Here is a 26296-nt window from a genome sequence, read left to right as displayed (position 1 = left end):
AGCAATTTAAAAAGAAGTAGTTGTGGAAAATCTGAGGAAGGTGTGCATGTAAGTGGGAGAGGATAAAGGGAACCATCAGAGGAAGTTTTCCTCACGGGCTGGGCAACACTCAGTAAGCAGATTTCCTCCAGAGCTCTGAAATACAAGGTCCAGAGCTTTACCTGCTTAAAATAGAGGCCGTACTGCTGAAAAGGCTGCCAAAGCGGTAGGCTTTATTCAAACTTGTATTTTTATGAGACAGGTATTTAACAAAAAAAAGTAATTTGAAATTCATCCTTACAAAAGTTGTCAGTGCTGATATAAATTGGTGGTGCGAGTGTTTGTTCTCACAGTAAACAGATTTAAGACAGCACAACTGCCTAATTTACTCAGAAATCTCTAAGCTGGTGTGGAGTTCTTAAAAGGAGCAAAAGGAACAGAACCATTTGGACAACAGGGAAACCCAGCTACATCAACAATATTCACTAGTTAACATTCACTAGATTTGCACTACAAGAAAGAGATCCACATGGTTTTAAAATAACAACAGAGAAGAAATTATACAGTATACATCTAGTCATCACTGAAAAATTAAACGTGGAAAAAAGTTTCAGGAAAAAAAAATACTTTGCAAAGTTTTAGGTGATTTCACTGATTTTCGACTGAAGATGGATTCAACCTGATGTCACTGTGGGACAGACACCTCAGACCTGCATATCATGTTTCTTCCTCAGCAGCTCATTGTTGATTGATGAACTCTTTATTGCAATTAAATAACTAACTAAGTGCGCACTGGGGTTTCATCTGCCACATATCAAATGGATAAGTAAATATCTTCTTAAAAAAGGGCCACAATACATCCATGGTGGGCAAAATACAACCCACGGGCCACATCTGGCCTGTGAGGCCATTCTATCCAGCCCATGGGGCCCCTAAAAAATTTAGAAAAGTTAATATTTCTCTGCCCTTGGTTCTTGTCAAAAATGACAGGAACCAAGGGCGGGGGGACCCAGGGGAAGCCTGGCAGGCTCCCACAACAGCAGGGCCTGCCCGGCCCCGCCCCCTCAGCTGGAAGTCCCAGTAAGGGCTTCTCTCCTGGGACCACGTGGTTGCCCTAGCACAGGAACCGCAGGTAGGGGGGGACCCCAGGCAGGGAAGAAACCTGGGGAAAAGCCGAGCACCAGGAGGGGGGGAAGCGGTCCCTCGCCCGCCCCACACCGCGGGCACTCGCAGCCTGCATGGGCCTGCCTGTGCCTGCTCCAGACAGCACCGTGCGGGCTGTGAGCAGCTGCAGCAGGGAGTGCCAGCCGCAGGGCAGAGGAGAGACTGCTTCCCCCCCGGCATCAGCTTTTCCCCAGGCTCCTTCCCGGCGCAGAGAGAAGTGGCCCCTCCCCACCCTGTGTCTAATGCTGCCTGCTGCAGCCGCTCACAGCCCACCCAGGGCACCAGCCATGGGCAGGGAAGGGCTGCTTTTTCTCCCCCATGCTCAGCATCACCTTGTAACCCGGCCCCGCAGCCAGTCTGGGCCCTGCACGGCTCCGGGCTCGCCCATCCGGGCTGTGCATGGCAGCAGCAGCTAAAGCCCTCCCACTTACCACACCGGGCAGCGTTTGTGACCACCACCTCTGTGCTGCCCAGCACACGAGCTCCAGACAGGCAGCAGCAGCAAACACTGCCCAGTGCAGCAAGCGGGGGGACAAGGGGGTGCACCACAACTGCTGCTCCCACGCGCAGCCCCAACAGGCGAGCCTGGAGCTGGCACAGGGTCCAGGCTGGCAGCAGGACAGGGTTACAAGCTGGTGCTGATTACAGGGAAAAGCAGCCCCTTGCCTGCACCCTGGCTGGTGTCCCACGCTGCAGCCACTTGCAGCCCGCATGGGGCTGCCTGTGCCTGCTCCAGACAGCCCTGCAGGCTGCGAGTGCCTGCAGCAGGGAGCGCTGACTATGGGGCGGGTGAGGGGCCACTTTTCCCCACACTCAGCACCAGCTTCTTCCCTGCTGGTGAGCAGGGGGTTGGGGCTGTGTGCTGTCCCCCACCTGTACCACAGAGCTGGGGGCACTGTGATTGAGTGGGTGGGGAGCCAGTAGGAGCACGGGGTCCGCACCAGTGACCCGGGTCCAGCGTCAGTGGGGCCCAAAGTAGGGTGGCGGGAGCGCGGGATCCCAGACGACAGGGTCTCTATGGAGCTGGGCCAGCTCCCTCCTCTTCCTGCTGGTGCAGCCCAACCTGGCTCCACAGACCCCAGCCAGCCTGTGCCCCACAGGTGCTGGCCTTGGAACACTGGTCCCAGGATGGTAACCAGGGGGTGGGGCACCTGTCAAGGGGCAGGGCTACCCATGTGGCCCTCAACAGCCTGCCAAAACTGTGTAAGCAGCCCTCCGCCCGAAATAATTCCCCGCCCCTGCAATACATGATCCGAGTCTTCAAGGAGGCTGAGAAGTGACCTACATTCACAATTTGCACTGGACATTTTTTTTTTTTTTTTTTTTTAAACATATATGTCTACGGAGTAGAGGATACTAACAAACTAGAAAATAGCTTACTCAGCAGCACGGAAGTGGAAAGGGATCTCGGAGTCCTAGTGGACGCCAAGATGAACATGAGTCAGCAGTGTGACAAAGTCATCAGCAAAGCTAACTGCACTTTGTCATGCATCTGCTGATGCATGACAAACCAAGGAAGTGATACCTCCCCTCTATCGGATGCTGGTCAGACCGCAGTTGGAATACTGCATCCAGTTTTGGATGCCACCCTTCAAGATGGATGTGGATAACCTGGAGAGGGTCCAGAGAAGGGCCACTCGTATGGTTAAGGGCTTGCAGGCCAAGCCCTATGAGGAAAGACTAGGGCACCTGGACCTCTTCAGCCTCTGCAAGAGGTTGAGAGGCAACCTTCTGGCTGCCTATAATTTCATCATGGGGGCACAGAAGGGAATTGGTGAGGCTGTACTCACCAAGGCGCCCCTGGGGGGGGCCCCAAGAAATAATGGCCATAAGCTAGCAGAGAGCAGATTTATTTCATAGACATTAGGGCTGGAAGGGACCTCGGGAGATCATCGAGTCCAGCCCCCTGCCCAAAGGGCAGGAAGTCAGCTGGGGTCATAGGATCCCAGCAAGATAAGCATCCAATTTACTCTTGAAGGTGTTCAATGTAGGTGCTTGAACCACCTCCGCTGGCAGACTGTTCCAGACCTTGGGGGCTCGGACAGTAAAGAAATTCTTCCTTATGTCCAGCCTGAAACGGTCTTGCAGGAGTTTGTGACTGTTCGACCTCGTCATCCCTTGGGGCGCTCTGGTGAACAGATGTTCCCCCAGATTAGACTGGACATTGGGAAGAACTTCTTCACAGTCAGAGTGGCCAAAATCTGGAACAGGCTCCCAAGAGAGGTGGTACTCTCCCCTACCCTGGGGGTCTTCAAGAGGAGGTTAGCTAGGCATCTGGCTGGGGTCATCTGAACCCAGCACACTTTCCTGCCTATGCAGGGGGTCAGACTTGTTAGGGTTGCAAGGGACCTCAATAGATCATCACCTCTGAATCTATTAAATGCATGTTTTTCTAGAACCTATGCTCTCTTCTTTTAAAATCCACTTCATAATACTGTGAAAACATGCTTCCAAAGTTTTGCACAAGGTCACAGCTATCTTTGGACTTTTATTTTTAAAATGTCATTCTAAAGAGATAAATCAGTATTCTTAGCTATATCAAATACTAGAACACATGGCATTCAGAAAACAGAAAAAAAGCTTTGGTTTTTAGAGCAATATTAACCATTACCCACACTGTACTTGATCTCTTTAATGAGCAATATTCATGTAGAAAAGACAAGTTAACATTCTTAGAGCAATGCTAACTTTTCAACCCCTCTCTCGTTGTCTGGCATGACTATGTATAAGTACAACATTAACATTTCAATATACAGTATATCCAATAACCTGAGATTTAAAAATGAAAAATGGTTAAGTCAGTGCATTCTAGCTTGCCGAGGTGGATGCAGAAAGAGATTTTTAGATTGTACATCAAGTTCATACACACTGGGCAAAAACGGGATGGTAAGGAGAAGGGGGAGAGACTAATGCCAACACAGAAAGCACCACCACTTATGTCTAATCTGAATTAAACTTCAGTCTGGTTCTTGTCTTTTTGCCCCCCTTTTTCTACCCGAGTTTATTGAATAATTTAGTCATTCAACAATACACATTTTAATGACTCACTGAACTCTTCTCCCAACATATTCAACAACAGCAGTACCACAAAGTCACAAAAGCCCTAGTCTAACGAAGAATACCATACAGGCCTCAGAGTTTTAAAAAAATTAAATTATTTCCTCACAGTACAGCCACATCCATAAAGCCAGTATCTTTATGCACGGGGGCTAATGTCAGGGAACCAGCCCCTGACCAACATAAAAAGAAGTCAGCTACTTACAGATGGTATTTTTCACTATTTGTGCTAGCATGTAAATACAAACTATAAAAGGATGTCCTTCAAAAACTTAAAGCAAGCAAATCAACAAACAGAATTCTACCATTAAAAAATAACAGTTTAACATGGAAAAATTGCTACAAATTGCATGCATCTGGTACTCCTGACTTGGGGTTTGAAATATGCAACTGAATCCTGAAACATCCCATTGATTTCACTGTCCTTACTAGCCTAGAAGCTGCAGCATTAAGTGTACTTGACACGGGACGATACGTCGATGATGAAACAAGCGCTGCACAAAACAACTTGAAACAAGCACTGCAGAAAAAATTTTTACAGGAATCTTAACGACATAGTTCAGACAGGCATATATTCTGGATCAGCGGAAGGCCCAACGCCAAATGGCTCCCTTATTTAAATTTGATTTTAATTCTCTGGTGCACCACAGTTGAAAGACCTTGTTTCGGAAGCACTGTTGAGAAGGGCAAGGAGCAGAAAGAGATAATCACTTAGCTTATGAAAAGGAAATTGCTCTTGGTTTGACTTCGGTAGTACATAGGTTCTGATGCCTTCATTTTCTCAGTTCTGCACTTCTACAGAACGCAGGTACTGTTTCCATCCTAAAAAGCCCTCAGCAGCATAAACACCATCAAGACAGCCCAACAAGTAAAAGCCATTACTAATAGTACATGGCAGCTCCTGAACCCTGCAAATCATTAGAGACTGCCTAATCACAAGAGACACAAGAAGTAGAAGTAGAAGAAAAACAAGAAAAAAACAGAGGGGAAGTAGAAACAAAAGGGTAAGTATGACAAAGGAGATATAGATACATATGCCACGCAACAGGGAGGAAAAGCAACTGCCTATAACCAGAAATGCTGATGAACTAACATACCTCAACCTGTGCACCTTAAAGGGGAAAAGAAAAGACAATCCTTGTTCTACAGACACGTAAAAGAAAGAAACTCAATATTCTCACTAGAAACGATATTGCTGTCCTCAAAGTGAGTTACAAAGGATTATTTAAAAAAAAAGTGACTGAGCCTTTTTTTAGTTCCTTTACAGTATATAAAGAAGCTGCTCACAGCACTTACCTTGCGTTTTTATCTTAAAATCATTCTCCATTTTTTCCTGGAGAACAACTATTGTCACAAGACAAGTTTATTGCTAATTTTCACATCTTAACTGCAGGGATAAGTGGCTACCAACCTGATTTTTAGTATCATGCCAGGAAAAGCATAATAAATCATAACTGCCTAGGAAGGAGAAATACTCAGCATGACTGAAAATAGTTAAAACTAAAAACACAAATACAATTCATTAGGAATAATTAAATCAAACTTTCCCAGATCCCTGGGAAATAAGATTAGGTAAGCCTTCTTTGGCATTCTCCTCCTCTTTGCATGCTTCCACAACCCTTTTTCTTCTTGACTACTGTTTTGTTTTAGTTTGGAAGAGATGTCATGAAGTAGTGAAATATTAATACTCCTGACATCTCCTGCCTCTTCAATTCGGTTACCTATTAATGACAACTGAAGAAGGATTAGCAACAGCTAGCACCACAGTGACAAAACAAAAGGATGCTAACACCCGAATCCCCAAATGCTTCAATGCTGGGTACCACATGTTGACAAACTAGTCAGCCAACATGCAGAGCAGAAAACCCCCAGGAAGTAACAGCACTATTGGTGCTAGACTGCAGGTAAACTAAAGGTCCGCACTGAAGAAAAACAGGCGTTTTGGTAGCAAAAATACCCCACAGCAACAAAAGGCTGATGTGTCCCTCTACAGGCTGCAACACAGAGACTAAGGACATAAATTCATAAAAAGTGAGCAGATCAATCCCAAAGTCTGTCAACGGACCATTTTGCAGAAATCTGGAGACTGATCAAATTTAAAGCCGATCAAATTCTACATATGCTTTTGTAGAAGACTAAAAGCAGATCCTAGCTGAAGCTGTTCACTGGGTAAGAACCCAATGCAAGAACCCTTTACAAGAATGAAAACCTTTTAAATGTGGACAAAACAAAGGCCTGATCTCTGAAGTGAACAACAAAATACTGCAGAACCTGAAATACAGCAGCACATTGTGACCATAACCAGTTCTGACACATACCAATGCAGGTAAGAGTAAAATGTTATCAGTACCTTAAATTAAACTGGCTTTATGTGAAAAGAATTGCTTTGTAGTTAAGATTCTGTTGCATGACCCACCAAATAAATAAAGTTCATTACAAAAACAAAGACAAACAAACAAAAACAATTGAGGCTTAATTTTCCAAATATTTGCTACATTTCTGTTCCTGTATCTCTCCCCTCATCTGTTTAGGTTAAGGACCTTGTCTATATACACCTCCTAGCATCATGCAGCCATCTACACAAAAAAAAAAAAAAAAATGACCTTTCGTTACCACAAAAAATAGGTAGGAAATACAAATCGGGTGGAGAACTGCTCCCTTTCTGTCCACCTTACTGCACAGGGTCCCAAAAGACATTGCCTTCACTCAAAACAAAGCAAAAATATGCCCGGTTCACTGACTCAGAGCAACAACAGCACCCCATACATCCCACCTTCAGAGAGGAAGGTACATGCTACAGCAGCTTTGGGAGAAACTGTTGCAGTGAAGTCACACAGAAACATCTGCCTATATGTCCATCAAGAGCGTATCATACTTACAGTCTTTGCCTTTAAATAATCCATTTGCATTTAAATAAGGGCTGGGTTCAGCAATACCCCATGTACTATTTTATTTCTCAGTGAAATTGTAATACTGTATTTTGACATCACAATCACTTCCCAATGCAAGAGAAGAATTATAACTTTACTGCAGATCAAACAGAAGAAACAACTGAGAATCCCACCTTGTATAGGAAACAGACTGAGGAAATAAATTCCTCACTACAATATTTAGCTATACACTTAAATTTATTTTATGTATTGCATTTATTTTACTTTATATTTAGCTATATTTATACATTTTAGCAAAATCATCAGGCATGTCCAGCTGTTTTCACAATGGAATAAATATAATACACTGACTCACTGGAAACCATTCTTGATGGTCTTTGAAATGCATCCTCCAAGGTGAGTCATAAATTGTTACATCTTTAGGCTAATTGGATAGGTCTTGTCTACTCAGGAAAAGAGTACCGCTTACCTATATCAGCATAGTTTAAAAACAGGGTATTTAAAAAAAAAAAAAAAAAAAAAAAAAAAAACCAGACGCCCTCAGTCACCACCATCACAGATGCAATTATACCAATATAGCTTATTCCTGTGCAATTTAATTGTAGTGGTAAAAAAACCCAAACCAACCCTGTGTAGACAAAGATTTAGTACCAATGTCAAAAGCTCTGCACAAATCTTGAGAAAAGTCATATAAACAGCTAAGGCAGGGGTGGGCAAAATACAACCCATGGGCCACATGCAGCCCATCAAGCCATGCCATTCTATCCGGCCCATGGGGCCCCGAAAAAAAAATTTAGAAAATTTATATATAATCTGCCCCTGGCTTCTTGTCATGTAGCCCTTGATGGCTTGCTGAAACTCAGTAAGCGGCTCTCCACATGAAATAATTGCCCGCCCTTGAGCTAAGGCCTGTCTTCTGTCATTGGAAGTTGCCCGCTACTTATCTGAAGTCTGCCTAAATGGGTACTTTATAAAACTGATTTGGCAAGCAGGATATGAAACACCACTTCGCTTCATCACAGGCTGTCTAACTTAAAGCTGTATTAGCCAGTCCCATAATAAAACCACCTTCTGGCTCAGATTAAAATAGCTCTCTAAATGTGATAGCAGCTGTTAAATATAGTTTAGAAGAAGATGCTCCTAAACTTATCTATGTACTATATTTCCATCAGTTGCAGTAAGACCAAGGCACTGTACCATCTTCAGCTCACAGATCCAGTGTGCTTAAAACGTATAATTAAGTAGCGTGTGAAATACAAGATACATTGTTGAAAACTTACAGTATTTAACAAAATCCTTCTGAAAATCTTTCCTTGTATTGACAAAGGCTCTTCCTCTCTCGGTTCCAACTACAAACACATCTGTTTCATACACGGCAATACAAGCGACTTCTGCTTTGGACTTGGCAAGTTCTTTACACTATAAAAAATGAAAACAAAAACAGAGCTGCTTTGTATCACAATAATTAAAAGCACAAGTGTAATTTTACATGGAATCAAGTGCCAGACAGTTTTACTTTAGAATTGCCACCACACAGCCCTCAGAGTGGTTGCAAATAAGTGACACTTGTTGGCAGTAGATAATTTGTACTGCCATTGTGCCTTCCATCTGAAAAATCCACAGTGCTTCAGAAGCACTAATGAAATCAAAGCCTTGTCCATACTCAGAGGTTTGCACTGATTGAAGTGAATCCACTTGGAAACTAATATTGCTTGATCCCCCTTGTTAAGATGTTGCTAAATCAGTTGAAAGGGTGCCTTATACTGATTTAGTTGATTGAGAGCATGATGCACCAATTTAATTAAATCAATTTCTAAACAGATTTAGTCTAATTGGTATAACCTTAGGGTTTAAGCAAGGTTTTTTGCCTCAAAAGATTCCTGAGAGGATAAATACGATTCACTGTATTTTACAGATGAAGCACCAAACTTGTTGCTCCAGGAAAACACCCTAACTTTTGAGTCCCAGTCAGGGCCGTCCCTAGGGGGAGCAAATTGGGGCAACTGCCCCAGGCCCCGCACTTTGGGGGGCCCCATGGAGCCAGGCAGAGCAGCAGCTCCATGTCCAGCTGCTCACTACCTGTCCCCCCCGCCACGGCCAATGGCTTCTTCAGGTCCGGAGCCCATGGGATCAGAGTTGGGGCAGGGCCCTCCATAGGCCGATTTGTCCCAGGCCCTGCTCAGGTTGCCTCTGGTCCCAGTCCTGTGCCTTCATCACAGAACCACCCTTCACCTAGCCCAGGGGCAAGCCAGATCTGGCCCACAGGGCCCCTTCATAACCCCCAGCCCTTGCTGCCCCTCTGCAAGCCAGGGAATGCTAGGACAAGAAGGTTCTGCCTGACAGAGCTTGTGCCTGCCATCCCGAGGCTGTTCCCAGCCTCCCTGCCTGCAAGAGTGGGACTGCAGCTACGGGCCCCACCAGACCGCGGCCATGGACTCCCGATGTGGGAAAGGGGGCAGGACGCAGAGAGCGCCCGACAGAGCTGGCCCCACACACACTGCAGTAGTGCCACTAGTGCACTATAGGGCTGGGTCACACTGGCCCCACATGCTGCCACCACGTGCAGCTGGGGACTTGGGTGGGAGTGCAGAAGCTGCGTGCTGCAGAGCCGGGTACAGGTGGCCTCACAGACTGCCACCAGATGTGCCTGGGGACTCAGGTGGGAGCACTGTGGGGCCAGGCTGCACTGGCACTGCATTCTACCGCCACTTGTGGCCAAAGACTCGGGTGGGAGCACAGAAGCTGAGTGAAACTGACCCTGCACCCTGCCACCACATGCAGCCGGGGACTTGGGCAAGAGCACTATTGGGCCAGGTGGGGCTGGCCCCGCTTGCTGCCACCACATACAGATCCAGGGACTCCCACACTCCAGGGACTCCGAGGACTCACCCCGACCATACCTCCAAATACACTCTCACACTCCCCGCCCCCTTGTCCACACACACACACACACACCTCCCCCCCCCCCCCCCCCCCAACTACATACCCCACAACCACACCCCTCCACCCAAAATAATTGCCCACCCCGATCTAGCCACAGAATGGATATTTGCTGTTTTCAATCAGCACGCATTGTTAGTACCTGTAAGCTCAACAGTTTGATTTTACTTCAACTGTTGGTTTAAGCCAAACTTTTCCTGTGCTTCAACTTTACTTATTAGGCAACTGCAGCCAAATGAGCAAAACATACTGGCAGAGGACAATTAAGACCAGTGTAGCTTAACCTGGCACTCAAAACCACAAAATCCCTTGCAACAATATATGAAATCCCACTGTGACAGGGCACCTTTGATGCCTGCCACTTTAAGGGCCCGAGCAGGCTGTGAGGCAACCTGCAGGTGACTGCAGAGCCAATCAGGCAGTCACATGACAGACAGCAGGCCACCTGACTGCAGCTGGGCTGCACAACCTCAGCATAAGAGAAGGTCCTGAGGGGTGGAGCCACCAGCTGCTGCAGAGATAACATCACCAAGCTAAGACCTGCTGCTCCCAGGGACACCTGCAGGTCTAAGGTAGGAATTATGGGGATGGAGGAGGGTCTTAGGGGCCCAGTCGGGTCCCAAGCCCAAGAGAAGGCTCTGGGACCTAGGGTGAGCAAGACCCAGCCTAGGAAGGGGCTTAGAGCTTGCGGGCCTGCACAGGGGCTCAGGTGAGGCCAGTTGAGTGAAGGGCTGCCTTCTATAAGATCTCCAGGGCTCTCGACAAGCCCCGTAAGAGATGGCCGTTTACAGTGGGGCCTAGAGAAGGACCCCTGCGGAATAAGAGGGTCAGCTGTTGCTCCACTGAGGCCACGTCATCCCAATTGGTCCAGGATGGAACCAGGGCCCAAGGGGCAGAAGGGCAGGCACGCCTACAGTGAGGGGCAGGCCAGGGCCATGGAGAGTTATCTGGCCTGTTGGTGGGGCCAGAGCCTAGAGAGGCTGAAGGTCCCTTTGACTGGGGGGGGGGGGCGGGGAAAAACAACACACACCACAGCTAAAGGGAAGACTGGCTCAGCTGGACAGCAGGCTGTGATAAAGGAGGCTAAAGCACAGTCTCTGGATGGGAGGCATCCGATGAGGGGTCTAGAGTCGGGGCCACACGAAAAGAAGCCAGCAGATGGATATTATAATAGAGGACCCAGGAGAGCAAGCAGCCAGGTATAACATATAGGAGCTCAGTAAGAATAAGACCAGGGCAGACAGGCCTGCATTGGTTCTGGGGCATGACCTAGAACTACACCCTGGTAGGAAGGATGGTGTGGTGTGGCTGCTGGTGGCAAGGCAGCCCTCGGGGAATGCCAACCAGTGGCTCCCTAGTGAATGGTGTGTATGGGACACTGTAAAGCCTCAGCCCTTGCTGCCTTGTGCGTACTCCGTGGAGGGGAAAGGCTAAGGGAACACGCCCTAACAGAAAAGCACCAGGCTTGAGCAAGAACATGGAGGCCAAGACAGCCTGAGGTCCAAGGCCTGATAACAGTGAGGCCTAGTGAGAGGCCTGAGGGAGAGTGAGGTCCAGGCATATCTATGGACAGCTGAGGCCTGAGTGGGCCATGGACCAAGAGTGGAGTCCAGGCACATCTACAGACACTGGAGGCCCATGGGCTGCAAGGCACCATAGCCCCAGTGAGGGGACGCGAGTTGAGTCCCCAGTAAAGGGGCCAGGGGGAGTAATAGCGGGTAGTTTGGGCCGATGACCTAATATGGCCCAGTAGTGAGGCATGGGGAGTTAAGAGTATTTTAGATGCCATTTGTGAGGCATGGGATGCAGTAAAGGGAAGGTCAGAGCTGTGCATAATGCCCTACGCATCGGGGCATAAAACGGACAGCCTCCCACCTAGAAACAATTACTTATTTTATTACAGCAAAGGCAAGACAGGCGGGTAGGCCAGTACTGTGACTAGCCGGGGATGGCCCCCTGTCACACCTATCATAATCTCTCATTTCAAGGCCTGTCCCTTTTACAGTCAAAAGTTACAGTGATCGTTAGAATGGTTTCCCTGGGTACAGAATGGAGAGAGACTTTCCTCGAGAACCAGGCTAAAAAACACATTCTACTATTAACTCGCTCTTCTATGTTTGTTCTCTTTATAGAGCAGTCTGTTATTGAGCAGACAGGTAAATGAAAAATGGCATGCAATAATTATTTGTCAGTGTTGTGTAAGGGACTGGTATAATTTTCTATATGCTGAGAGACCACTGTAACTACTTGATCTACTACCCGTACTAACTAACCATCGACTCCAGTGCTGACATAAGAAAGGTAACCACCATTCTGCTTTCAGAAGTCTCTTCATCATGACCTGATAATGATGGTGTTGTCGCTTGGGCCATTATGCCTGTAAAGAGAAAAAACAAACTCAGTTTTTCAAATTGAGTTTTTCCACACGTGATTTGATTCTGAAACATGCTTCTGTCTCCAGTACCCTAGGTAACCAACATTTACTTACCAGAACTAATTAGGTGCACAGAGGGGACCCTAGTTAGGCATGTAAAAAAACGGAGCCCTTCTCTACCCTTTAAGTTTCTAGACTTTTCTGATCAAAACAATTGTTGCTGTAATCTACATCATGATAAACTTAGCTCAGCTTTGCAGAAAACTATCTTCAGCCAAGACAACAGCAGTAGCAATAAAGGCTTGGTATTTTTTTTAGGCAGACAAGATTCTTTGGGTAAACATGATGGTCTTTTATTAGACCAACTAAATGGTATTTTTTTAGTCATTCAGCTGACGTTAAAATTTCAAAGTCTACTGCATGCGTTGTCATAAGTACACCTTCCCCTCCCTCCCTCCCCACCCTTAAGAAGTCAGCTTTCCATCCCCTACCCCCAAAAAAGGGAGCCAAAAAAGGAAGGAGGGGAGTACAGTGAAAGCCGAGACGCTGGCTAATTTTCTGCCTGAAACAGATGTACCCCCTCCATCCACTTCAATTCAAGCAGCTGAGGGACTCAGTTGACTTAAAGGCCATTTTCAAAGGAGAGCCATAACGTTCACTAATCAAGCTAACCTTTCTTTAGGAATTTTTGTGGTCTGCTAGCTGCTCCTGGTCTCTCTTCTCCTATTTCACAGCTTTGCAGAATGTTTTTGGCTCTCTTCAAAATCGTGGATCCATCCATGGAGACTGGTCTTCAGCTGCACCTACGGTTTCAGCTCTGTTAAGCAGGAAAGGGAAAGAGAATGAGTTAAACATTAGGCTCTGACCCTGCTCTATGTAGCCAAAACTCTGGAAGAGAAAATATTTCTCTTCATTCTACCTCCCAAAAGACAGGATGTCTCTTATTTGGGCGGGGGGGGGGGGATTGGTACGCAAGAAAATGTGATAACAGATCACCAAAGTACATAAGATGTTCACACTCTAAAAAAACCAAGAACATTAAAAGCTGTAGGCAACTGGGAGGAGGATGGGGAGGGGGAGATTTTCTGCTTTCTTATCGCCACTTCGGAGATTATTTCTTTACTTATTTCTGAACTTATTTCTTAAACCAGTAGAAAGATCAGGATTTGTCAATTCCAGTTTTGCTGCAAAAATCTACAGACAAGAGAACTTCATAAAAGGTGAATGAATACTAGAAGAAAAAGATTTGCTGGATGCTGGACTGTTATAACTTGCTAAATTTACAGCTATTTAACTTGACCTCTGGCAAACACTTAGGAAATAGTAGCCAAGAAGTTCAACTACTGTCATCACCACTACCACCATCCCTTTTGTTGTCCAGCGATTGGCACAAGAGTCAAGACAAGGTCAGGCAGACGGGACAAAACAAAACAACTCCCAGAAAACCATCCTGTTTTTTCTCGTGCCTTCTCTAACTTAGACAGACACTTTGGTTCAAGCTTTTAAAAGATCACACGTATCCAACCATGTGGGCAACTAAGTCAGTCAGGATGGTGCCTGTACACAATAACTACTCTATATGCATAACAGTGCATGCCCATTTCCAGAAATGTGGACTCTGGTTTAGCCTTTTTGCCGTAGGAACTTAACCAGTAGACTGACTAGACTTCGTGTCATTATGGAGTTCTCTGGTCCACTGAAGTCTTCCCTCTCAATCTTAACTGAACATGACTGTATGGTACTCTTTAAGTTGTCTTAAACAACTACAAGCAAGCAGACAACTACACAGGCTCTGAATTCTACCAGAGTGGATTTGATTTAAATCAAATCCTTTTAAAACATTATTAACATTATGATTTAAATCACTGGTCAAGAAGACTTTATTTAATCATTTTCTACAAAATGTGCATGCTTGTTGATATCCTTTATTCATTTAAAATCTTGAAACTCTGCACTTTTAGAGGAAGGTAAGAGCTTGATTTTTGGGTGCAGAAACTTGAGAGAGAGAGAGAGAAAATGGGGCTGATGGGCAAGCAATCAAGTCTGTTCTCTCTCGTCTCCATACACAGACATTAACAAGGATGTTATTGCTATAGAGATACAAATCCAGAGTGTGAGAACTGAAACTAAGCATCACAGAGATGCTTAATGGGATCTTCTAGAGTCTAGAATCTAGACTGAGCACACTGGGTAGAGTGGTTTTTTTCATCTTTACAGGAGCTTCTGGGAACCCTGTAAGATTGGGCCCCTGATATAGTCCATGACCTGTTGTGAACTATTTACAAAACTTTTTAGAAAAGTTTACATTAATATATTGGCTCATACTATATCATTAGAAGTTAGAATCCCTTCTCCATGATAATGCCTCTGAACTTTAGCATCTCTTATATTAAAACTATCTTTATATGGGGTTAATTTTTTTAAAAGCATCTTAAGCAAAAAATCAGAAAATGTGATTAAATCAAATTTATCTGATTTAAATAAATCTGCTTCTTTTTTTTAAATTGTTGTTTTTTTGTTTGTTTGTTTTAAATCCACCTTGGCTGTTACTTTAGCGAAGTGCAAATGCTTAAACACTCAGCATAAGCTTAGTGAGCTGTCATTTAAGACATCCACATTACCGTTCCAATTTTAACAAAGTCCTGTATGACCGTAGTACTACTCATCACCACAATTCAGAGAGGTTTACCAACTTTCAAAGTTGGTAAATGCAGTCCATGGTGCTTAACCACCTCCCAGCTTTTGGACTGTTGAAGGCAAAGACAAAAAGATCTGGCAAAAATGACTACCTCTGGATCTAACTCTGGGTGCTTCTATTTACTACTTGATGAAGTCACACTGTGCTCTCTACCTTCTGCTTTACAGAGCAAAAGGGAGCTGGAATGCATCTGCCTAAGCCATTCTAAAGCTACCGGCATCAAACTATCAGCATCACATTTTAAGCAATTCAGTTTATTAATACAGTGCGAGTCACTACTTCAGCTAAACAATGGAAAATATACACTGTATTTGAACAGGTTACCTCCACAAGACAACCGAAGGGAATTATGTGGAGTATTCCATAAAGTGGATTTTTCCTGTTTGGTTGTGAAGTAAAATTTTGAGTGCAAAAAAGCGACATGAAGCACGATACAATTTTTTTTTTTTTTTTTCCAGATGAAACAGAATCGGAGGGTACTCTCCTCAGCTGAGGTGGCACACAGCACCTCCCGATTAATCAGGATGGAATCGGAATTAAATCTTTCCCGCCAAAGTATATTCCCACAACTTTTATGATCAGATTCACAGCAGAGATGCAAGACTTATTATTCTACTCCACGTACAAAAAGCTAGCCACACACCTGGAAAATGCCTTCCACATTTCACCCAATTTATCTTCTGTCAATTGTATAGTTTCCACCAGTGCCCCTTCCCACATTATTAGTGGCAGTGCTTATTATTAGGAACAGTACCACCAAGTTTGACAGGTTTACAGACAGTGCCTACACGTTTAGTCTCTTAAAAAGAGGCTATAGAATTGCTCACCATAAACATCCAGTGCAAAGCATTCAAGATCACCCTTGGGGCACTCTAAATATGAGCCAGTGACCCAAGCAAGGAGGTCAATTTAATCTTCTTCTTCCACCACTTGTCCCTTCTAAACAGGGTCACTGTTGCAGATCCTGGCTCTCCACCAGCTTTGGTCATACATATCAGCTTCTTCCAACTCCTCCTCTCTCACGTCCCTCTCCACTACGGCCATGCGAAGCTTCGGTAGCCTATTTGATTCAGAGGAGATTTGGCAGCTGAATCCCCAAATCGAATCAGAAGACCCATTAAACGGTCCAAATCAAATTGGAAGCATCCAAATTGATTCAGAAAAGAGTTGCACAAAAGATTCGGAAGGCAGGCTTGCAGGAAACAGAAACTGGGAGGGGGAAAGGGAGGACTGCTCTGATACTGACATCTGTAGCTGGCCAGTGACTGATCTTTCCCCGAGTTCCCTTCCAATCACAGTGCTCTAGGGGAGGGACATAAAAACAATATAAAGCTGTAGGTGAAGTGATCTGTTTCTGTGCCTTTTGTGAGCTGTATTTGTCTTGCAGCAGCAGCATCTGAAAGGTTCTGGCTTGGTAGCACTTCATCAACCTCCTAGATACAAAAAACAACTCATGGACTCAATATAGACATTAGATTTACGACACACTATAACCTGCCTGACATCTGACTCCCCAGGTACCTCTCCACTTTTACCTGCTACATCCCCCTTCTCCCTCCCCGCCCCGACACCTCAATTTACATTTTCACTGACCGGCTCTCTTGCATGCAGACCAGCATCTGGCTTCTTTACTATTCATTCCATTCAGGGAGAGCACACACGCCAACTGCAGATGCTTCCTCAGCCCAACGAAGCATTTTTAAACCCAAAACTTGCTAAGATATATTTTTCCAACTATTCAGTTGGTCTAATAAAAGACTGACCCAAAGAACCTTGTCTGCCTATGTCCTTAGACCAACATGGCTACAACCTACATCCCTTAACACAGAAAAGTGATGCAAGCTTTGCTTTAAACAGTTTGAGGTGCACTATTTCCTTGAAACGTGGCAGGCTTCATGCCCTCAGAAGGGGCTACCATCCCTGCTGTTTTCATCCAAATCTGCAAAAAAAAACCAAACTGTCAAACTTATAGGTATTTTAGTGATTCCCCATTATAGTCTACGGCCAAGTCGAAAATTGAAATCAGGACAGCAACTTGAATCTCCAAATCAAACCACTGCCCTCCAAATTGGCCGAATCAGAATCAAATACTTGCTGCTTCGCACAGGCCTACTCTTCACTATCTTTCTCCATGTCATCTTCAGTTTTCATCTCTCAAAAGAGGTCCATTTAATACAGTCATCAATTACAAGCAGGCTACAGTAATGCTGCTTATAACACTTTTGCCAGTTTTCACTGCTGAGAAATGCCCTTCAAACAGGCCAATATCTTCTATAATGATACCAGGAACTGTATATAGCCCTTACTGCTTTGACCAAAGCCTGCAATTCTGTAAACAGTAAGGCTCTACAAAAGAGCATATTGACGTTTGGCTGGCCAGGGAAATTTAATCACCATCCTAAGACTCCTTCATGACCAGATGACTGCCTCCATCCTGTGCAGCGGCTCCACTACAGACCCCTTTGCCATTCAAACCAGTTGGTGTCAAGCAGGATGCCACGATCATACCCGTTCCATTTTCTATTTTTCTTGCAGTCATCAAAATGCTCATCTGCAACCATGTGACATAGGCAGCAAGTACAGGATAGACAGGAACCTTTTCAATCTCTCCTGCCTCCATGCCAGGACCAAAGTTATCTCGGCCTCAATTGTGGAACTTTAGTTACACCAATGATTTGTGCTGTTGTTGCATATACAAAACAAGACCAACATACGGCCCTTCACTGCTTCTAAAGCATACCAGTGCCTGGGACTGACCCTTAACATTAGAAAAACAAAGGTTCTTCACCAGCCTGCTCTGGGCCAAACAACTCCCCCAGCAAAGTTCCTCATTGATAGGCAGGAGCTGGTGAATGTTGAACACTTACATACCTCAGCAGCCACCTCTCAAAGACAGCCAACATCAACAGGGAGATTCAGTATAGGATCCAATGTGCCAGCTCTGCCTTCAGAAGACTGAATCTTCATTTATTCAACAATTACAACATAAGGACTTGAACAAAGCTCCTACTATATAAGGCTGTGGTAACCCCAGCTCCTCTCTACCACTGTGAAGTTGGGCGACCCACAGGGACCATCCGAAGAGCCTGGAACGCCATCGCCAGCTCCACCTCTGGAAGATCCTTGGCATAAAGTGGGAAGATGCCACTGTTCTCCCAACACCAACACCACCAGTATGAAAGCACTGATTATTCAGCAGCAGCTGTGGTGGACAGGGCACTGTGTGCACATGTAATGTATATTTACCAAAACCACTGCAATTCTCCCAACTCAGCCAAGGACAAAGGATATGCAGCAGCCAGAGGGAACACCACAAGGACACACTCAAGGTGAACATTAAGAAGTGTGGCACTGACACCACAGACTGGGGGGAAAAAAACAGCCTAGGACAGGGCTACATGGCAATGCCTTGTGAGAAAAGGTACATCTTACTTTAAAGAAAACCATCTTGCCCTGGAGGCAGAAAAAACAAACAGAAACAGAAAGAAAAGGAACAAGACCAAGAAATCTGTAGTACAACCCCACTTTAACCACCACCTGTGGCATCTGCCAGACAGTCCGCAGCTCTAGGATCGGCCTTGGCCACCAACTAACTCATCTACAACCCTTCACTTGACCCGTGGGAGCGATCATCCTCAACCATGAGGGATCGCGGATGAGGATTTATAATGATCTGTGAATCCTTCAATTTCATTGCCTGAAGAACAGCCTGCCCAACAAGTAAAGGCTTGTAACACTAAATAAGCCATTACTTCATTCAGATCTTTACAAAGCCACAATTATGTAGTGCAAAGAGAATCCTGCTAGAGAGATGATCACTGTGACTCAGAGTCAACCAACAGAAAAAAAGCCCAAGGACAAAAGGAGTGAAAAGCAGGGAGGGGTAAACAGTAGCTTTGTGTACGTTAATCTAACCTAGGCATGGCTCGTTCAGGACGCTTCAGGTTTACAATCATTTTGGGGAGGAAGGAAATAAGGATCTCTCAGGCAAATACAAGCTGAACTGTCAGATAACTTATTTGCTCTATTGAAAAAAAGGTTCACATACCAACCTTTGAAGACCAGACTATCCTCTCTGCCAGTTTCTGATGGGCAGAGAAAATGAAAGAACAATGTTTTGGCATGATAAAGGAAAACAAGAGCTTTTAAAAGATTTTCATACATACACAGCATATGCAGGTTAGGGAGAAAAGGAAGCACGATAAATAATGGCAAGCCAATTTTACACCTCAGCAGCTGAAATCCAACGAGAAATGTGAAGACAGGTTATGGGATTCCTTTCACGAGAACACGGTCAAATTGCTAGGAGAGAGACCTGTAACTCCAATCTTTGCATCCTGCTTAAAAGGGAACAATGCCAAGAGAGGAGTTAAATCTCAGGCTTGCTGGGATTAAATGTCTGCTTTCTGTCAAACGTTTGGTTTTTTTAATGCTGGAACACTGGACAGCTAAAAACCACAGACCTATGACAAGATTCATCTAAGCAGAAGCTTCTTGGTAAGCACCCTCTTACCGCTCCCATCTGACACCATTACAAGCTCAGCAACAGCAACCCATTAAGTGCAGCAGCTGGGACATTTGCTGTCGCCATTTCAATCCTACTCCCACTGCAGGGATTTAACTCTCAGCAGTGGAGTCAACAAGAAACAGCACTGAGCATTTCATATTAAGGAGGCTTATCCACATGCATCAAAGAAATATTGCTACTTAAAAACCAAGCCCTGATGAAATGCAAGTAACAGCATTTGTATCATTATCCCACACCAGGTCTCCAGAACCTGAGGCACTATTTTCATTGATTTTCAGTACTCATATATTTGACCTTCCTTTCTTCCCTCTTCCAAAGGCAATGGCAACAAGTAGGAACTTAACTACATGGCCAGATCCAGAAGAGGACCAAGCACCCAGCAAGTCTATGGACATCAGAAGGCACTACAGATACTCAGCACCTCTGGTGTTATCCTCAGTGTTTAATGCATGAGACTTCTATGACAGGAAACAAAGCTCAAAATCATTACATTAATGTAATGCAATTGACTGGGGGTGGGAGGGTTAATGCCTAATCTACTACACATCCATAAAGGTCTGCCCCAAGAACCCATTCAAAAAAGTTTCAATTTTAGTAATTCTATGGCCCTCATTCACTCCTTAAAGATGGATTTTCAGCCAGAATACATGGATCATAAATTTTACTAAAGATTCACTGGCAAAAGATACTTAATTCTAGGACCTCGCTGTAAAAACATTCCTTTAAAATATGTTGACACTAAGATGTGTTATATCCACACCAGCGAGCATAACCATATTTGAAGAACTCTTTTAAAACTTGCGTATAACAATTTGTGACACAGGAGAGGTGGATACAGATATATACATGTACCAGCAATTTACTGATATAATCAAACTGCAACAAGATTTTTTGGGGGGTGGGGGGTTGGTTTTTTTAATAAACCTTACTAAGCAGTTGCATAAAAATCAAATGTTGTTTCTGTTTGGGTATTAACAGCTTCTTAATTACATCATTTGTGCAGAAATATATTTCTGTATTAATATTCAAGTAAAACTGAGGTTCTGGGAGTAAAGTCACTTTAGTTTAAGTATGCAGAGAGTTCTATAGCAGCACCAAGATATTAATGAATTAAAGTTAAATCATGTAAACAAAAATTGAAATATTATTAATCATAAGAGTCCCCACCATCTGATAATGTCAGCCTTTACTAATATAATTATATTTACTTAGTAAACATAATGTTCATGTTTAATAATTATTATTTTGGTTCTTCATGCCCATCAACACTAACACAGAATATTTCAGAAGCAATTTATTTTGAACTCCACTGCTGTTTAGCTAATTATAGCAAAACTAATTTTGGCATTTTTTCCAGGGTGACAAATTATCTTCTCAGCTAGTACAGGCTGGTCCTTTTGAGTGTCTGTGCCATCCTGTGTTAGTCAGAGGATCCAACGCTATTACTTATATTTCAGATCAAAAAAAGGGTTCAACTTCTGGGTGTCCTCTCCCAGTCCCACATACAGACTGCACACCCAAACGTGCATTTTAGCCCACTGAAACGTTCATCTGACCTGCTTACAGCAAGCATAGTTGATCTCTATACACAGAGCAGCTCTTCTCACACCATCCAAGCTTGGGCAGCCAGAGCATACCCCATTCCCTAACTACATGTGTGTCAGTATTTTGGGAAAATCTGGGCAGCCATCCCACTCATCTTCTCTTGGGGTCTGTTAATCCTTCATTATTTGTTTCCTTATGCCTCTGCCCTCCATTTTGCGTCTTGGTGACTAAAAATTCATCCAAGAAAGCTTCCATGAAGTTCCTCATTAAACTCATCAATTCCGTTCCTTCTTGAGTCAAGATGGTTGTTACAAAGCACCCTGTAGATATACCCCCATCCTGACACACAATTGGAGGTAGGACAGGACAAAAAATAAAAAATGTCTACCCTTCAGCGACTTTTCAGCATGTGTGCCAGACAAAAAAAAAAAAAAAAATCAGTTGGTTCAAACTTTTCACAGGAATGCAACATTTCTGACAAAGCTTTCCAGAGAGGTTTCTCAGGTCCAGAATGCCAGATAGCTAAAAACAGCCAACAGCCTGGTGGTTAGGAGACTTGCCTAAGATGTGGACAGCCCTGCTTCAAGTCACAGGTCTTGAGTCAGATCTCTTTCCCCTTGATTATCTCCAAATTACAGCTCAGCATCTTAACCACTATATTACTGACTCTTCTAGGCTCATTCATGTTTTCAACAAAAAGTTTCACCAGGTCTCACTTGAGTCCAAATGTGGAGCAGAAATACTTAATATGCGGTATGAGAGAGATCATCAGCACCTTCAACACGAACACCTGCAGGCAGGAGCATGGAGGAGTAGAGGTTGCCCAGACCTTCCATCCCCACTTTAAACCAAGTGCAGACATTCAGTGCCTCAATGACTGCAGTTACACATGCATCCAGGAATCGAAACTGGATCTCCAGTGTGGCAGACAAGGATTCTGTTGTTCAAAAAGGACTCTGCTTAAATCAAATTTGAATCACTGCTGGTATAACAACCAGTCCTTCTACTATATTCCTAGCATTTAAATATGAGGGAATCAGATTATCAGGTCAAGTCCTATCTGGCATACCAGATACTAAGTGAATGGTACAAAGCCTTCATAATGGCTAATAAATGAACATTTAAAAATACACTTCAAGGTTTGGCAAGCAAGCAGTTACAAAGCACTGAGAGACGCTCATGTCACACCATGAAAAGCAAATTTAAATGACAGTTTTTATCTGTCAAAACTGCCATAACAAATTCACGGCCCCATAACCTAGTTACCCTAGGGAACCTTCCTGGTACTTCTGTTCTTACTCCTTCTAGTTGCACCGGAGATCTCTGCTTTTCTTCCCGTTTAACTTTCCAAGAACTCCTCTTCCTGCAGTATGTATTCTTGTCAAGGCACTTTACCCAACATATTGGGCTTTCAAGCAAGTTTATAATTAATGTTTCTATGCATAATCCCATCAGCATACATATAGGTAAAAGATGCATATATCCACAGGAAAAAGAAAAATCACAGTGCAATGGAACCTCAAAGTAAGTCCACTATTTTCCTCTGATAAACCTGATCCGTTCTGAAAGAATAAATTTAAGCTTACCATACAGAAACTAAATATTTTTAAAGCTCGATAAACTACGCCCCAAAAATCTATCAAAATTATTTTGAATCCCTCTGTTAAACAGTTGGTATTTTGCTATTTCTACTGAAAGTTCTCTCTTTTTTCTAAAAACTAAGAGGACTTTTTTTTTTTTTTTTTGTCTTCATTAGTATGCAGGCATCAAGGCTGCTGGGCCAAGTTTTTACTCCATCTGCTTTTTCTTTTTTTTTTTTTTTTTTTGTCTTCATTAGTATGCAGGCATCAAGGCTGCTGGGCCAAGTTTTTACTCCATCTGCTTTTTCTCCTGCTGTGTATTTCATGCTTTTGTTTTGTTTTGTTTTGTTTTCTTTTGGACAACACAGTGAAATTCAAGAGGATGTAATCCAAAATGGTACCTCATTAAAAATCACTAAGACACACAGCTAGAGAAGACTTACGTGCAGCATCAAAGTTAGATTCATTAGCCTTTTTTGGAAAAAGGGCTACCACAGGTTTCATTAACAAGACATTTGAAAAATAAGAACAAACTGGAAAAATAAAAGGCCGTGCCAAAAGTAGGATGAAGAAGTCTAAACATATTCAGATCAAAGTATGATTTAAGACAGGCTCTCAAAGATGCTAAAACACAGAGCCTGTTGGTACCCAGTTCTCCTCACTTCTTTATACCAGGTAAGTCTATTTACCATAAATCAAGTACCACTTGTCTTTTCTTAGAAGTGACTTTTCAAGACCAATAGTAACACATGTGCCACGATGCCCGAGAACTTGCTTCTCCCCGGCAGTTTCCCAGGATCCACATATGGTGGTCTGAACAGCACAACTGCAAAACACGATTTAGTTGACCATTTGGTTGAATAGTCAAGTTATTCACAAATTAACTTTCAAACACACAGGCAGTTTTGCTACCTACCATGATGCATCATAACTTACACAGCTGTATTTTTTGGTACCAGTCCTTGATGCAATAGATGAATGTCTTTTAAAAAAAACCAACTGTCTAAAGAACAAGCGCCAGGAGCCTGTTCCTTCCCCAAAGGACCAAGACACTTTCACACACAAAGAAATCAGTGTGTGGTAGAAACAAAGAGACCAAAACATTCACATGCTGATGTGCCCCAATCCTAGTCCAGATGGACCACACCTGTAAAGAGAACACTTTCCTAGGCCATACAATCTTTTGCTTCTCCATTTTGCTCGCTTGCAGGAATGCCAAGAGTGCCACTAGAGATGCTTCGAGTAAGATGGACACAACATTCGAGAGACAGATTTGGCTTGGTGCACGTGGAGACCCCCACAGACATCCAACTCCGTATGAGAAGTCCCTGTAAGTCTCAGAGCCTCCATAATATCAAGGAGGTCTACATGAAGAGTTCACATGAGCACTGGGACCCTGATATCCACATTTAATTCATGTAGGCTACCAAACAGCCAGTGATCAAGAAGAGAAGGGGAGTAAAAAGAGAGAACATAAATCTATACCATCTACCCACTTTTTCCACATGTTACTCAGGCCAGTGTTTAAGAGAAACAAACTGGATGATTATATAAAGCCATTGGACCAGACAGGGTTAAAAGTGACACTGACATTTTAAAACCTAAGCCATCAAATTTGTGCTTTTAAATACCATGTTTAATTGCATACCTCATGTACCCTTTGCCTCCCCCACAAAAACGTTCTATGCCCAAAAAGCTGGGTTCCATGTCTTAAACGGGGAAGCTGCTCTTCTGCCCTAGAAGAAAAGCACAGCGCTCCGGTATCTGCTTGCAGCAGCTGTGGCATTTCTACTCAGGCAGCAGATTGAGACAATTGATTTAACAGTTTATCGCTCTTCATTCTACAGGTGTCAAAGCTCATCTCGCTCTCTCTTTCTCAACAGCCATCACGTTCCATGAATCAAGCTAACTTTTCTTCAGGCAATTTTGCCATCTGGTACCTTACTCCTAGTCTCTCTTCTCCCATTTCACAGCCTTACAGAACATTAATTTTTAGCCTCTACCTAAAACTAGAGAACCACTGGTGGCAACCAGATTTGAGCAGCAGCAGCTATGCTTTCAGCTTTCGACTAAGCAGAAGTTGGAAAGCAAGCAACCTGAAAATCAGGCTGTGACCTGCTCTATGCTGCAAATAACACTGGACAAACCTTTTTCACTGAGCTCCCCAGAACAAGGTGTGCGTCTCACTTGGGGGTGCTTAGCATGCAGTGAAACAGATATTTTTCCCAAAGCGTAATTCCTACACTTCAGCAAGCTTCACTGCAGAGTCCCCATCCTCCCCCTCCTCAAAATTCACATGCAGGCCCGCAGGCTCATTAGCATACGATGGCCCCGCCCCTCCCTCGCGCACCCAATCCCCAACGCGGCTGGCAAGGGCCCCGCACGGGCAGACCAATCAGGAGCCGCCGCACCGGGGCAGCAACACCAACCGCGGGGGGCAGAACGGTTCCCCCCCAAGGACCTACCACAGCGGGTCGGGGGGTGGGGGGGGGCCGACACTGCCCCGAGGTGGTAGCGCCAAGACCCCCCCCCCTCCGCTGCAGTGGGAGCGGCCACTCGGGGGTGTTGTGAGGAGACCAGACAAGACTACCCCCAAAGGGTGGGGGGGGGGAGGCAGGGCCCAGGTCCGCGCTCAACTCACGGTGTCGCGGCCGCCGCCGGGTGCCGTTGGCTGCGCGAGGAGGAGGCCGAGCGCGGAGCCGCTGTCGGAGGCTGGCGGGGCGATGCGGGCCCTGCGGAGCCTCAGCCGAACCCAGCGCCGCTCGGCGGAGGGAGAGAGGTAGGAAGGGGCAGGGGGGTTTTTTGTTCGACGAAAGCCCTGCGCGCATGCGCGGACGGCGCGGGGCATGCCGGGACCGGTGGTTCCGCCGCACCCCCTCACCCGCGCTGGGCAGCGGCCGCCGGACTGCGCTTCCCAGGGTGCCCCGCGGCTTCCCGCGCCTGCGCACAGCGTCGTCGCCACTGCGAGTGCCCGAGGGGAGCCGGGCAGCGCCGCCTCGCAGCCAGCCCCTGTGGCGCTGCTGGGCCGAGCAGGCCGCGGCCTCCCTCCCGCCATTTCCCGCGGCCTGAGGGAGCGAGTGTCTCCCCCGTCGTAATCGCGCCGTGAAATAAAGCCGCTAAACGCCGGGCTCGAGGGAAACACCCAGCCCGGTCCTGTCCTCCGCTCTGCTTGGAGCGACAGTCGTTTTAGTAAGACCCAGAGACATGGTGTCGTCCCCACAGACACAACATATCCCGACACGTGCCCGTCGCTGGCTGGACGGCCCAACGTGGAGCCCCCCGCAAGGCCTGCAGCGGGCCCAACATCCACCACAGTCGCTGCTGGAGGAGTTTAGTCCAATAAAAGACTGGGCGAGGGCAGTCCGTTGCACCCCGTCCTCTCTTGGTACAAAACCCGGCGCCTTTATGTCCAACGTTTTTCTCTTTGAGAGGAAAAAACGCGGGACGTAACAGCGCCTAGTTTTTGAAGAGAAAAATAAAGGACATACCAGCGTCCAGTTTTTGAAGAGAAAGAGAAAAATAGAAGACGTAATGGCATCT

The 26296-nt window shown here is 45.1% G+C and overlaps 1 protein-coding gene across 1 annotated transcript in view; it reads right to left on the bottom strand.

Moving 5' to 3' along the window:
• GTF2I (general transcription factor IIi) overlaps nucleotides 1-25563 on the bottom strand; it is a 65041-nt gene extending 39478 nt beyond the window's left edge. The window contains exons 1-4 of the mRNA XM_019545300.1: nucleotides 25398-25563; nucleotides 13078-13222; nucleotides 12305-12408; nucleotides 8372-8510 (exon numbers count right to left, since the gene is read on the bottom strand). Coding sequence (XP_019400845.1) covers nucleotides 8372-8510; nucleotides 12305-12408; nucleotides 13078-13186 — 352 coding nt within the window. The 5' untranslated portion in view covers nucleotides 13187-13222; nucleotides 25398-25563. The remainder of the gene's footprint in view (nucleotides 1-8371; nucleotides 8511-12304; nucleotides 12409-13077; nucleotides 13223-25397) is intronic.
• Nucleotides 25564-26296: the final 733 nt, after the last annotated feature.

Source organism: Crocodylus porosus, unplaced genomic scaffold (genome assembly GCF_001723895.1).
Source record: "Crocodylus porosus isolate Cpor-Errol unplaced genomic scaffold, CroPor_comp1, whole genome shotgun sequence".
NCBI lineage: Eukaryota > Metazoa > Chordata > Crocodylia > Crocodylidae > Crocodylus > Crocodylus porosus.
This window is presented reverse-complemented; position numbering and strand designations above follow the sequence as displayed.